A 13,805-nucleotide genomic window follows, 5' to 3' on the forward strand; every position below is an offset into this window, starting at 1 on the left:
CTGATGGAAAGCACCAACAGTTTGTCCTTTGAGCAGTCCCGTAGGGTTGCTAGTCAGGGCTGAAATTCTTTTCCATAGGAAGCTCGGCACTCTTGCTTCCTGTGTGGAGATACCTAGAAGAACTTCCGGGCAAATGGAGGGAGGGGTGGTTTTTATCAAGGGAAGCCTGATTTTATTGTGTGCAGAGTGTCTGTGGCTGTGCCTACAGAGCTAAAAGGAGCAAAGCCTAAGTACTTTGTGGGAAAGTAATGCTTCCTGAATTTGGGATGGCTGTGCTGAGTGGACTGGAGGGATGAGAGCTTGGGATTTCCACCGAGGCAAGCTCTCAGCTGCTCAAGACTGAACAGAGCGCAACAAAATGGTAGATAAAGAGGTCTAGGGAGGGTTTACCCAGCGCCTAGAGAGGGGCTCCACTTGTTACGCTGGAAGGAACACAGTGGGAAAGTGATGCAAAAGCAGAACCAACTGGCTCTGCTTGGTCTTTCCCTGAGGTTGCCCTTACGCTGGGACTTTGGTCTCATTGGGATGGGCTATTTTCCCCTGTGAGCCTTTCTGTGTCATCTCACTTTCAACCTGTCTCTTCAGCTCAGCCTGCCCATCCTGAGGTAATGCTATCTTTTTCTTCTTTTTCCTTTGCAGAAAAGTGGTCACTCACGGCGTTTTGGACGCTTCACGCATGGTGCGTTGTATTACTTCTGCCCCTTCCTCACAATGTAGTCCATTTTGGGGTGGATGAGGAAAACAGAAGGGTTGCCAGGGGCCAGATGCAAAAGAAGGTGCAGTTTTGCACCTTCAAACGTCTGTACAGGCACAGTGTATTATGTCACTTGTCTTTAGAGTGCAACTATTAAATATGCAGGGCCTCTCTTCTTTTTAATACCTGTCTATCTTAAAGGAAGAGATTGAGTAGGAAAAGAGTCTAGGTGTGTTTGAGGGCTGTGAAACATCTTCCCTTAGCAACCTGCACTGGCTGTGTTTGCAGAACACAGTGGACCTCAAAGCAGTCAAATACATTTTCACCTCAGACGCTGTCCAAATAGTCTATGGGTAATTACTTTGTAGTTCAGTGTGTGTGTACAAATCCATTAGTTAATCCATGGGTTAATTAATTGGGTTAATTCAGCAAGCCCTTGTTAACTATGTGTTAGTTTGTGGCATGACAAAGTGGTGTTTCAGGCAGCAAATGTATCTGGGCTGAATAGGAACATCTGTCCAGCTTCAGCAGAACACAAGTGTTCCACAGATCACAATTAGGAAAGCATTGGTCTAATAGGACCACCCCAAATGTAATAAAATAGTGAGCAAGCTTTTGAGTTCTCCAGAACTTGAGTCTTAATAAAGGTATTTCCATACTATAGAAATTGGGATGTGTGTGTGTGTATGTGTCTCCTTATGGGCCAAAATGATTGCCTTTTCTTTCTATGTAGGGTAACATTAACTTCCATATTCAACTTCTACAGTAGATGAAATTGGGGTTGTGGAATCCTGTAGATCTTCGAATGCATCACCATTCTCTAAAATTTGTCTGGAGGGCCAAAGGTTTCCCACCTCTAGGAAAGACAGTTTCAAAGAGGGAGATCTGGTTATTAGCTATAATGACTAAAAATAGAACCCATCTAATCAAAAGCAGTGTACTTTAGGTTATCAGATATTGGGGATCAAAAACAGCAGCTGGTTCTCATCTTCATGCTTTGTCCATGAGTTTTGTCATAGCATATGATCAGCCAGTGCAGGAAACAAAATACTAGAGGAGGAATCTGGTTTGACCTAGTAAGTTTAGGCTGTAATCCTATCCTCGCGAGCAAAGAGTCTCACTGAATCAGTGGAACTTATTTCTAAGTTGGCACATAAAATATTCCATTAGTCAAATAATGTGGAGGCAAGCACCACTTCAAGAGTGACATTTACTTTGTCCTCATGGGACTCCCTTGCTGTGGATCTTGAGAAGGGAAGGGTGCAGTCTGTGGGAGAGGTGGAAATGGTGTGAGGGAGGAAAGAATATGCGACTCGTGTAGGTACATTTGAATAGGCTCTGCAAATTCACTCAGTGAATTCATAGGGACATGTCTTTCAAACTTCCCCGTCTTTCAGCCCATGTCTTTTGGGCCACCGGCTTTCTTGTTTTGATTTCCCTGAAATGAGCACAGCTGTTACATCCTATTTCCCAAGTCCATATATGAATATGTGTCTGGGTTTCTATACATTGCATCTAGGCCTCCTCTTATATCTATATGCCTTGCTCTTCTAATAATGTTCCCTGCATATAGAACATTCCAGATTTCTTTGAGGGCTCTAAGACAAATACATTTCATTCCATCATACTTTGAGATATTCTGGGCCTGGGCTGGTTTGGCAATCACACTTCATTGACGTGTGTCTCTCTTTCTTGCTGCCCCTATGGAAGCGAAGTTTTCCGCTCCTGCAGAAAGCAAAGTTACGGTAGGAACCATGCTGTTATCCTAATGTGTTGTTTCATAGTCTTTTATCATTTTTTGAATGCATTCTTGGGGGGTGGGGGGGGGAGATTTCTATGCTGAACAGGCTGTGATAATATACCTGTAGCCATACAGCCAACCCTTCTGGCATCAGTTCCTCATTTAAGGTTGATGATTCTATCAGCGATAGAGATGAATAAATGCTGTGTTTGCATGATACCCTTAATTGCAAATTAGACAACTACATTTTTATTTAGTGTATTATGCAGACTCAGCCCACATAGGTAGTTTATGGTTCCATGTGAATTCCTGGTTGTACAAACCATGGGCAAGCATCTTGTGCAAATGCAGCCAGTGCCAAAGCATGTGTCATACCTTTTACCATCTTTTATCAACAAAAATCAGGTTCTTTGGGGGAATGGTTGAGGGAACAACTCGCACTATTTCTTTCTTGCCATTATTTGTTATAGGTACCATAAATGCTCAGCTCTCGATCTGACTGCAGTTTACTTCCATGGCTTGTGTGACTGCTGAGCAATCTGCTGCCACCTTGTCTATCAGTTATCATTTAAACTTTCCCATTGTGAGTTCTCTGTTGCTCAGTAAAGGCACAGCGGAAGGCATTAAGCTGCAATTGCCAAAAATGTATTGTATTTTTTTTACACAACTCACTATGCCTTAAAGGGGTACCAGGACTCTGTAGTTTACTCAGCCACATATGTTCTTCAACCTTTGAGTCCAGCATCTTAATAATTATTCCAGCTTTTCTTTGGAAATGTGCAGTGGTCTTTTCTTTCCCAGCTTGAACTTGGAGAGGAAATGCCCGTACAGATTGCACTGAATCTCCCTCGTTAACCTTCTAGACCAGTGTTTCTCAACCGTGACAACTTTAAGATGTGTGGACCAACTCCCACACTGGGGAAATTCTGGGAGTTGAAGTCCACACATCTTAAAGTTGTCACGGTTGAGAAACACTGGTCTAGACTTTTTGAGATGGAGATGGAAGAATGGAGTTACATAGTAGGCATATAGTTGGATTTTCCAAAAGCCTGTGATAAAGTCCCTTATAAAGGCTTTTGAGAAAATTCAGGACAGGAGTTTTTATGTATTGGCTACTGGCTAGAGAACAGAAAGCAGTGAGTAGGATTAAGTAGATATTTTTCAAAGTGGAAAAATGTTCAGAGTGGAGTTCATCTGGAATTAGAATTGGGATCCATACTTTTTAATCTGTATAGAAACCATCTGGAGTTAGGGGTGAGCTGTGAAGAAGCCAGATTTGCTCTTGATATAAAACAGTTCAGGGTGATAAAATCAAAGGGGAATTCTGAGACTCCAAAAAGATCTCTCTAACTGGGTTAGTAGCTGTCAAAAATGCAGATTACTGTAAGCAAGTACAAAGAGAAGTGGGTTACCCCCACCCACTGCTCCCAAAAACCTACCCCCACATACATACATACATTAACAGAACTGCCATTCACTGATTAGGAAATGGATCTTGGAATCAGGATGGGTAGGTCAATGAAAATGTGGTGCATAGCTTCCGTTAAAAAAAAAGCAAATTCCATGCTTGAAAAGCTTAAGAAGGGAATGGAAAATAAAACAACCAACGTACCATTTTACCCTGCTTATGGTGTCATGCCATAGAGAACAGTGGAGGACAGCTGCTGCCGTCCTATATTTGTTTGTGAGCTTCCCATATTCATCTGGTGGGCTGCAGCATGTGACAAAGCATGCTAGACTAGACTGACGGTTGGAGAGGACTTCATCCATTCCCTGCTCATTATTTTTCTATCCCCCCCCCCCCAAAAAATCACTGCATGGGAAAAGTATATGACCTGTTTTTTTCTCTATCCCCTGATATGGAAGAATGAACTTTGGTGTGGATTTGAACTGAAAAATGGCCTTTTTAATCATCCACTGATCCTCTGATTGAATTTATTCCAGAAGTTAAATGCTATGCAATATGTATCTGTCCCAGGAGTAGCTCTGACCTTGTAAAAAACCTTTAAAAGGTAATGATTTGGATCTGAACAGATGCAGGAAGAAAGGAAATGACTAAGCCTTCTTCTGCTAGAGATTTTCCTCTAAAAACCTCCCTCCTGCTGCTTTTACGTACATGTTTTGGTGCTCTGAGTTCTAGTTTAGTGTGGATACTCTGTTTTGGAATTCTGCAGGAGATGGACATCATGCCCTTTCTTCTAAGGATACTTGCCAAGGAGAAAGGGCCACCAGCATTTCTTGCAGTTTAATTGTGTATTTCACCTCCTAGTCAGTCTGAGATGCAAAGATCTTAGGAGAGGGGCAAGTCTGTTTGCTTGTTTGTTTATTTATTTCTGAAATTTATACTACCGCCCATCTCCCCCTGAAGAGGGATGCTGAGCTGTTGAGAGCTGGAGCACAGACTGTGATACTGCCACTCATCTTCTAAGTCAATTTCCCTGTCTATGGAGAATGCCAGGTGGTTGTTGTTGAACATGTTTCAAAATGGGCAAATTTAAAATAAAAATGGAAATGCCACAGTGAAAACAGCAGAGCCCAACTCCTGGTGGGGTGCACTGAGATGGACAGCGCCTGCCACTATCATTCAAAAATATTGCACCGATCCTATCTTTCCCTCATTAAGAAAGATCATCTGATGAGGAAAAAGACATGGAACATTTACAAATGGAAAATGATGCCATTTTCTCCTCCTTGCTAAAAAAAAAAAAAGCCTTTCTGGAAACAATCTTGGACTTTCCAAATCAGATCCTGAGTGATGAGGTATCTGACATGATTTTATATGGGGTTTTGTTTCCCAGAACTACTTTTCTTCCTGCTGCTGCTCAATACTTCATTAAAACACTTAGAGAAAATAGAAAAGACACCCAAAATAAATAATATGAACATTAGTTTATACGAATGAAAAATGATTGTATATAAATTGGCCTTTGCAATGTGTCTTCTCTACACAAAATCAATAAAGGAGACAATTTAATTCAATTAATGTTGACTGTTAACTCTTAATTGAACATACTCTATAAGTTTTGACATTTCTGCCAGCTTCCCACTATCTAGCCAGCCATTTTTTAAATAAAGGCAGGGGAAAACTTTTTTGCTGCCAACATTTCAGTTGTGACTACTAGATTCCAAAATAGTTTTTGTTGAGCTTGTTGAATTGGTATCAGAATTGCTGAGCCACATTAGGATGAGGAATTATGGGATAATCTAACATTAATCGTATAACAACTAAGAAGCAATTTTGCCACCAAAAGATATTTTATCATTGGCAGCATACCATAAATGAAAAAAATATTACTTTGCAATAATCTCCATCTATTTGTCTTTATATCTATCTATGTTTGTCTGTATATCTATCTATATGCAAGTATTCATGCTTGTTTGTGTAATACAGCCTTTTATACATCTCATATACTATATGCTGTCTGAAAATGATGTATTTGATGCATTTTCCCATCTAGACAAGGATGAATTTCTGTCTTTTGTTCTGTGCTTGTTTAGATATATGTGTGTGTGTGTGTGTCTGTGGGTGCGTGTGTATATCTATATCTAAATCTATAGCTATCTAATTTATCTTACAAGTTTTGTATACCACCCTAATCACAAGCTGGCTATCTGAAAACTGTAAGCATTCAAATCCTAAATCAATTCTTTAAAAGTGTCTATATAATCATGTAATCAAAAAAGTGTGGTGACATCTAAGAATTCTTATGGTTGGCCAACAGGTGCTTGGATCTCTCAGATTAAAGTTTGTCATACATATTTTAGTTATTTGCAGAATTAGAAATTTCTCTTTTCCTCTCCTTTTTTTTTTAGTACTAAAAGCTGGATTCATATCAAGGACATCTGAGTCACATGGACTCTCTTTATAGCTGTTTTGTCTAGTTGTGATAAATCAGATTGGAAACCCAGGATGAAGACATGGACCAACTTCCCCAGCAAGGTCCTCCATTCACCTTGTTCTTTCTCTTACTTAGACTCGGAGCCAGGAGATGATGATGCCAGCAGTACACAGGTGACCCAACGCAGCCATCTCCAGGATGAGACAACTTATAGCTCCCCTACAGGTGAGCAGAAGCCAGGCATGGAGTTGCAAAGTATTATGAGCAGAACTAAAATTATATCTGAACCCCCAAAGAAATTTGTCCCAGGCTGCCTGCCGCACAATGCCATAGTAATTCCAGCCTGCAACCTCCCTGTTATTGTTCCCTTATGATTTGCATAGATTTTGATGCAATTCTCACCTCAAAATGAAATGAGACACTGACATCTATTTTCATCAATTATAATCACACACAAAAAATGGGGTTGCAGTTCTGTTTCCATCCAGATTTTCATTCCTTGTCTAAAATCTTTTTCTTAAACTCCTGGGAGATGGAACCTTAAATATAAATTATAGCCTGTACACCAGTCACTCTCTCTCAGCCCAACTCGGTGCAATGTAGACCAACCTCCTCGTGGTGTATCCCAGGCAATGTGACTTGTCATGGCTAAATAGTCTACACATCTGGCTGCTGGACCTCACAAGGATTTCCCAGCAAGAAAAAGCAGCATGAATACTGAACTGCTATGCCATACGATTAAAAAAAAAAAATTCCTGAGATACTTTCATGTTTTGATACCAATGTCTCTCAAGTATTAAAATAATGCTTACTTTAATGCCAAAAACTTAATTTTGCATTGGCACTGCACTCCGCTAGAAAATAATGTGTTCTTCTGAATGAAGCAACACCTGTAAAATCATGAATTATAGGTCCTTCTGTGGAAAAAAATAGGTATTTCCCTCATAGTTCTTGCAGCTCTCCCAATCAGTGCAGTGCAGTCCCAGCTCCTGCCCTCCGTTCGACTATCAAGGCTTCCCAATTCTAGCCCAAAGCTGCATTGTCCCTCAAAGGGAAGACAGTGCCCCACCCCATTGATCAGATCTTGATTGTCTTTTTGGCAGGGGAGTCGGACACACTGGTGGATGCCTCCATGAAGACAACACCAACCTCGGCGCCAGGTCTGTCCCACACAGACGAGCAGGCCAGCTGGTCCGAGAGCCAGACCACGGTACTGGAGAAGGATCCAGAGGCTGGGCCCCCGGTGAGAGGACCTTACCTACACCCCAGCATTCCAAGGCAAGCACCTGCCGAGGCCCGGCACCTGGGGGTGGAGCCGCTGGTACGGGCATCACGGGCGGAGCTGATTGGTGTGGCCCCGGGGACCGAGGACAGCCTGTCTCTGGGGAGCGACCCCTACGGCAGTGCCTTCAGCCTGTACCGGGGGCGTGCCCTCTCCCTGCACGTGTAAGTAGCCGTGGGGCCGTGGAGTGGGGTGCAGGGGCCATTGTGCTGGGACCATCATTTCCCCTATTCCCCAGTCATAATCCCCAACTATGCACCACTAAATCCCTCCTGAGCCCCTTCCCCCTAACCCCAATACCCCCATCATAGCACCCTCCTTTCACAGCCCCGACTGCACTCTCAACCATTGAAGCCTCCTATACTCTGATGTCATTTATTCTGCTACTGCCTCCTCTGTTGCAGCCTCTTTCTTTACCCCTACAGCCCTGCTATCACTCTTAAAGATTGTGGTTGTGAGGCAAAAAAATTACAGAGGTAGGTATTACCATTCCCCTGCCCCACTCGCAAGACTGTAGTCTCCAATATCAGTGCAGGACACGGTTCCTCCCACCCTGGCTCTGTTCCTTTGCTCTTGTACTTTAGGTGCTGCATTATCATCATGGAACTTAAAAGAAAAAAAGAACAAAGCGTGCATTTATTACAGATAGCTATAGAACAGTGATGCTATCTTCTGGTTTGAATTCAAGTATGGTAAACTGCCTTAATCTTAAATTGCATGTTAATAGTGGAGGGAGCTAACAAAAATATTGCCATGACTAAGTGAGCCACTTCAATTTACAAATTCTAGACTAGTGTGTGTGTATCTCTGCACATGAACAAACACACAATATAAATTTGTATCCTAGGCAATATTAATACTGTATAAATTGCTTGTATTTCATATGAAATCTAAGTTTAAATATCTCACATTTCAGTGGAATTTATGTGTAAGTTGAGTTGATCATAAGTTAGTTTGGATAGGACAATGCAACAGGAAGAAATAAGTGAATTCTGTCCCAAGAGGTCTTTGAGCTACAGCTCTGTTGCCACTATCCACCTATTATTAAACATTTTCAAGTGTATAAACTTGGCAATACCTTAGGAAAATGGAGATAGGATCAGAGAAAGCTACACATTTCATCGGGATTAAAGCTTTGTTTCAATTTCTCCACCCCATCCTTTAAAAGCTCTGATTAAGGATAGCAAATTGGAGTCCAGCAGATATTCTGGACTGCAAGTGTTATGAACTGAGATCATGGGTTATACTGGCTGAGGTTTATGGAAGTCTAAAACATCAGGAGGTCACCAAATTACCTTACCCAGCAAATTACAATATATGATAAATCAGACATTGAGTTCCCAACCAAAATCAGGAATGAAATCAGATGACATCTGTCAGGGAACAAAAATCCACAAATAGGAGAAGAAACAAAAAGAGATATCATTTGTTATGCACTGCCCTTATTTAATATTAAAGGTTTGAAAGACAGTATTCACGATTCTTGAATTGCAGAGTTGGCACTGACCCTTTGGATAACATCTATCACTGATCTTTCCCTAGAAAGTAGAATGGCAACTCTTGGTCATTCAGACTGAGATTTTATTTATTCATTAGAAAAAATTATATGGCTGCCTATATTATATAAAATAACCCTAGGTGGCTAACAAACAGACATACAAATAATAAAATACACAATATTAAAAAAACCTTCTCAACAACCTTCCCTAAAAAGGGAGGCTTGGAGACTAGACAACAGTTGTCCAATATAGTTGGGTTGAAGGATGTCCTCTCGAGGAGGTGAATCACCACCTCTTTCAAGACAGGCAGAACACATGCCATCCCCACCCCCCCAAAAGAGGCATTAACCACCACTTGGATCCAGCCACATGTCATCTCCTAGGAGGCCTTGACCAGCCAGGAGGGGCATGGGTTCAGGACACAGAGGACAGAGTGCAGAACCACAAGGACCCTATCTACTTCCTCAGGACCAACTGGCTAAAACTCTGCCCAAATAACCAAGCAAAATACATCTCAGTCATTCCCCTAGGACCTGCCCAGCTTGATCCAACTCAAAGAAAATCCAAGTGACTTTATCCAACTGATGCCTAGAATAGTTCTCATAGCAGCCTGGCAGGGGTTCTCTTGGTCCCTCCTTACAAAGGAGAGAGTTGGTCACTTGAAATAGGGCCGCTGGCTGGCTATCTGCAGATGCAATGAGAAGCAAGCCCTCTTTGTTGCTCTTATTGCCATAAAATAAGTCCTAATAAAGGCTCTCTCCTGTGCCTGATCAGATTTGGTCTTTGTCTTCCTCCAGCAGCACTCTATGTACCTCTTGTGTTGTTTCATCTCCTGGAGTTGCTGCTAAACCATGGGCTCTACAGGAGCCATGAACAAAGAGTCTGTACCAATGCAGTCTGACCCAAGGCCCTCATCACATGCTCTTCCAAGCCAGGAGTAAGGCCTCAGCTGAACCATGAGCCAGAGCTTTGGGAATAACTCCCAAATAAGTTCCCTCTGAAACCCCACTGGGACCATTTGGTGCCTGGAGCTGGCCAACCAAATAGGCCCTTCCTCCCTGCAGTGGGGGTGGCCCCAGAAAACTGCAAGGCCAAGAGGGAATGTCTGTCCATGACAAGGGATTGATGATAACATCCTCTAACCCCAGATCACACTGTCGTGGCCCAATCACCTCTGTGAGCTGGGCCCCCAATAAGTTGGATCAGATCTATAATTGCCATGGTGGCCATGAACTCCCAAGCCATCTCTGGCTCTGGGCCAGAGAGGGCAGGTAGAGATCCCCTAGAACCATAAGTCTAAGTAACTCCACTGCCAACTTGGCCACCGAGTCAAGGGGCTTTGAGCAAGGACTGGCAGCTATGTCTGGGGCAGTGCTCTTAAAGGCCATTGGAGACTTCTGGATGACAACAGCCACACCTTCACCCCTCCATGGAGTCATGGTTGATGCCACACTTGAAACCTGGAAGAAACATCTCCAAAAGAAGGACGCCCCCACCCCACATGCCCAACCAGGTTTTGGTAATACACACTGGGTTGGCCCTCTCATCAACAATCAAATTATTTTATAGAATTTGTGAGCCTTACCATCCCACCATCCAGCTGATTTTGAGCACATATCCAATACACTGTAAATAAAAGGTATTATAAATCCATGTTTCCTTCTGGCCAATCACACTTGCAAAGAAATGACACTTTTTGGATTGAGATGGGAGAGGAAGGAGAGAGAACTCTGTAAGAAGAAAAACACACACTTGTTTTTCTCATTGTATTGAGGAGAGGTTTGAATTTTGTTGGGCTTCCAGCATGCAGCTACTCTGCCCTACAAAAACAAGAGTGGAGAAACAAGTATTCCTGAAGTATAGGAATAAGGCTAACCCTGTTTCTCCAAGGGTGACCAGCTGCCTGGGTTCTTGACAGTTTGCAGCAAATTGCCTGTGCTTTGCAAATGAACCCCAAAATGTCTCCTGCAGCTCACATGGATTATTCTCCCTGTGTGGTAGGATGCAATATTCAAATCAAGCATAAAGAAGCATTCCCTTGAAAGAGGTAAGCTGGGATGTTACAGAACTAGGAGAAAGGATGATATTCACTACCTGAGGAGTCCCTGTTTAGGAAGATTTTCCTTCCCCAGATTATTGCTATCATGGCAGGCAAGCCTCATATGTACATCACAACTCATCCAGCTGTTTGGAAAACTGCTGAGTCCTCTTGCCCTAAGCTCACAAAGCACAGAATTTAATCTGAAACAAATTTCTTAATCTAAGAATACATTTTGCCATGCTGACCTGCATTTGAGAAGGTTATTAAAATACTGTATGATCAAACTGTCTCCATATAAAAAGATTGTGAAAAAAGAAGAAAAGGGGGAAGAACATGGAAAGGCAACAACTGCGCACATATAATTCTAAATAAAAACCAAGGAAATAAATATCTTTTGAGGGGGGGGTACCTTGGAGTCAATGTTGATTCCTGGCAACTGCCTGGACAAGTCTCTGTAGTTTTCTTAGCAAGATTCCAGAAGTGGTTTGCCTTTGCCTCCTTCCTAGGGCTAAGAGGGAGGGACCGGCCCCAGGGCACCCAGCTGGCTTTGTGCCTAAAGGCAGAACTAGGATTCCCAGTCTCCTGGTTTTTAGCCTGATGCCTTATCCACTTCACCAGACTGGCTCTCTAAATATCATTTATCAGTAGTTAAATGTTAGACACTGGATTTCAGATGATGGTCAGAGACAGGCCTCGGGAAGACACAGACTGAGACAAACATTGCATATTTATTGGGATCTGAGATCATAAAAGCAACTCTTACCGTTGCTGTGCCAAATAATATATCAACTTCCATTTCTAGTGACAATGTTCATACCAGAAATCAAGAAAATGATTTAATGGCTGGACCCTCACTTTTAATGATGCTACACTTATATAATTGAAAAGGCCAATTTTGACTGGAGAATATATCACGGGGAAGTGCTTACATTTAGGGTGAACACTGAGGTACAACAGCGAAAATTTTGCCTATTCAGGATTTTCAGTATGATGACACCAATTTATCCAATGCTGTAAGGAGCACTATTAAGTTACATAAAAAAATAGGGGTTACCCAAGAGTTAATGATGCATGGACCTAGGGCAAGGTGCCAGTTAGATATTTTGCACCACAGTTCCCAGCACAGAAGCATTGATCAGTATGCATAACATTTAGGGATCATGGGAGTTCTCATCCAAAACATCCAAAAAACACCGTTATTGCCTACCCCTGGCTTAAATAAAATGAATACGAAATTCTATAAACTTTGAGAAAGAAGTCTTTGATGGACTTTAGCTAAGAAGACTCTCACTGCATTTTTCAAAAGTGTCAGTGTGAGGAACAGTGTCTGGCTGCTGGTAGTTAAGAGATGTGGCTTGATAAACCTTTTTGCTGTAGTCATGATACTTTAGCTATAGTTAGTATAAGTTGGTTGTAGTTAAACACAGATCTATATATAATATCAGAACGGTGGCAAGGCAAGAAATCTGGCCTTCAGCATAGCTTCTTCTCCATCCTAATGGACTCTTGATTTTGCTTCCTTAAAATCAAGAGTCCATTAGGATGGAGAAGAAGCTATGCTGAAGGCCAGAATTCTTCCTCTCAAGATTCCCTCTAACTGCTGAGCTATTAGCTATGTGCTGCCCACAGATTTTATTTTTCATTACCCTGTTATAATGAGAAACTGAGTGCCAGCTGTTTGTCTCAAAAGTGAAAAATGGGATTCAGCGGGTTCTGAAAACGCCAGTAGATCTCCTGCGGAACTGCAGAGGCAGTGGCAATGTAGTTAGAATCTAATTGTGGGTAGGGGCAGAACTAAGTTAAGAACTAAGCTAAGAACTAAGCTAAGTCCCTAGAGGAATAAGTGACACTTAGAGATGCCTTCATTTGCCACCTCTTCCTTCCTAAGGTTTCTTTCCCCACCTTTTCCTCATGCTTCTCATCAACGCTGCCTGCCTGCTGTTACAAAGTGAAGGAAAGGCTGTGATAACATATGCACATGAACAACTGTCCTTGTGTGTGCGGGTCTGTGGGTCTGTGTCTGTGTGTATATCTGAATATATCTACATTTCTTGGAACAAAGTAAGATGGCACTGGAATGAATGTCTGTTTGTATGTACCATTGAATTAACTGTGACTGTAGGAAAAACCATGTTTGAAAAGGATGCAGGTGTGTATTCTCCTCCCTTCTGTTGACTTTCTGGCTATGCAAGGGCTTCCCCACGTCTCCCCACTTTCCAGCCAGTTCAACCCAGCCTTACCTTCAGTAACTTGATATATCACTGCTGACCTGACTGATGCCCAGATTTTTTTTCCACCTTGAATGCTAACTGGATGTGTAGCATTTAACAAGTATGACTGAAGATGGATTCTCCTGCCGTCAAAATGTGCACCTTTTCCCTGGATTCAATCTTGGAATGATATTGTTCAAAGGGAACAAATACTCTGGTTAGGAAGCATAACCTATCTCTATATAATACAAATTACAGTAGCTTAAATGTGGAACAAATAGACCTTGGAGTTTCACATAGCTGGCTAAACCACATGCTATAGAAGAAGCCAAATAAACGTATCCCTTTTTATACATACTTATTAGGGCTGTGTAGTGCTACACAGTCATTGTCAAAAAGGTGTTTTGGAGTGTGTATAGGTACAGATGTAAGATCTGCCTGCAATTCTTTAAAGCTATTGCGTCTTTTCCTGGAATCACTCCACAGTCAGGAAAAGACA

At 42.1% G+C, this 13,805-nt stretch overlaps 1 protein-coding gene across 1 annotated transcript in view; it reads left to right on the forward strand.

Annotated features, from left to right (window-relative positions):
* The window catches only part of SPEG (striated muscle enriched protein kinase), a 120,620-nt gene that overhangs the window by 36,844 nt on the left and 69,971 nt on the right, over positions 1-13,805 (forward strand). The window contains exons 2-3 of the mRNA XM_063288953.1: positions 6,410-6,499; positions 7,378-7,720. Of these exons, the coding sequence (XP_063145023.1) occupies positions 6,410-6,499; positions 7,378-7,720 (433 nt within the window). The remainder of the gene's footprint in view (positions 1-6,409; positions 6,500-7,377; positions 7,721-13,805) is intronic.

The sequence above is a fragment of the Candoia aspera genome, chromosome 1 (genome assembly GCF_035149785.1).
Source record: "Candoia aspera isolate rCanAsp1 chromosome 1, rCanAsp1.hap2, whole genome shotgun sequence".
NCBI classification, from domain to species: Eukaryota; Metazoa; Chordata; class Lepidosauria; order Squamata; family Boidae; genus Candoia; species Candoia aspera.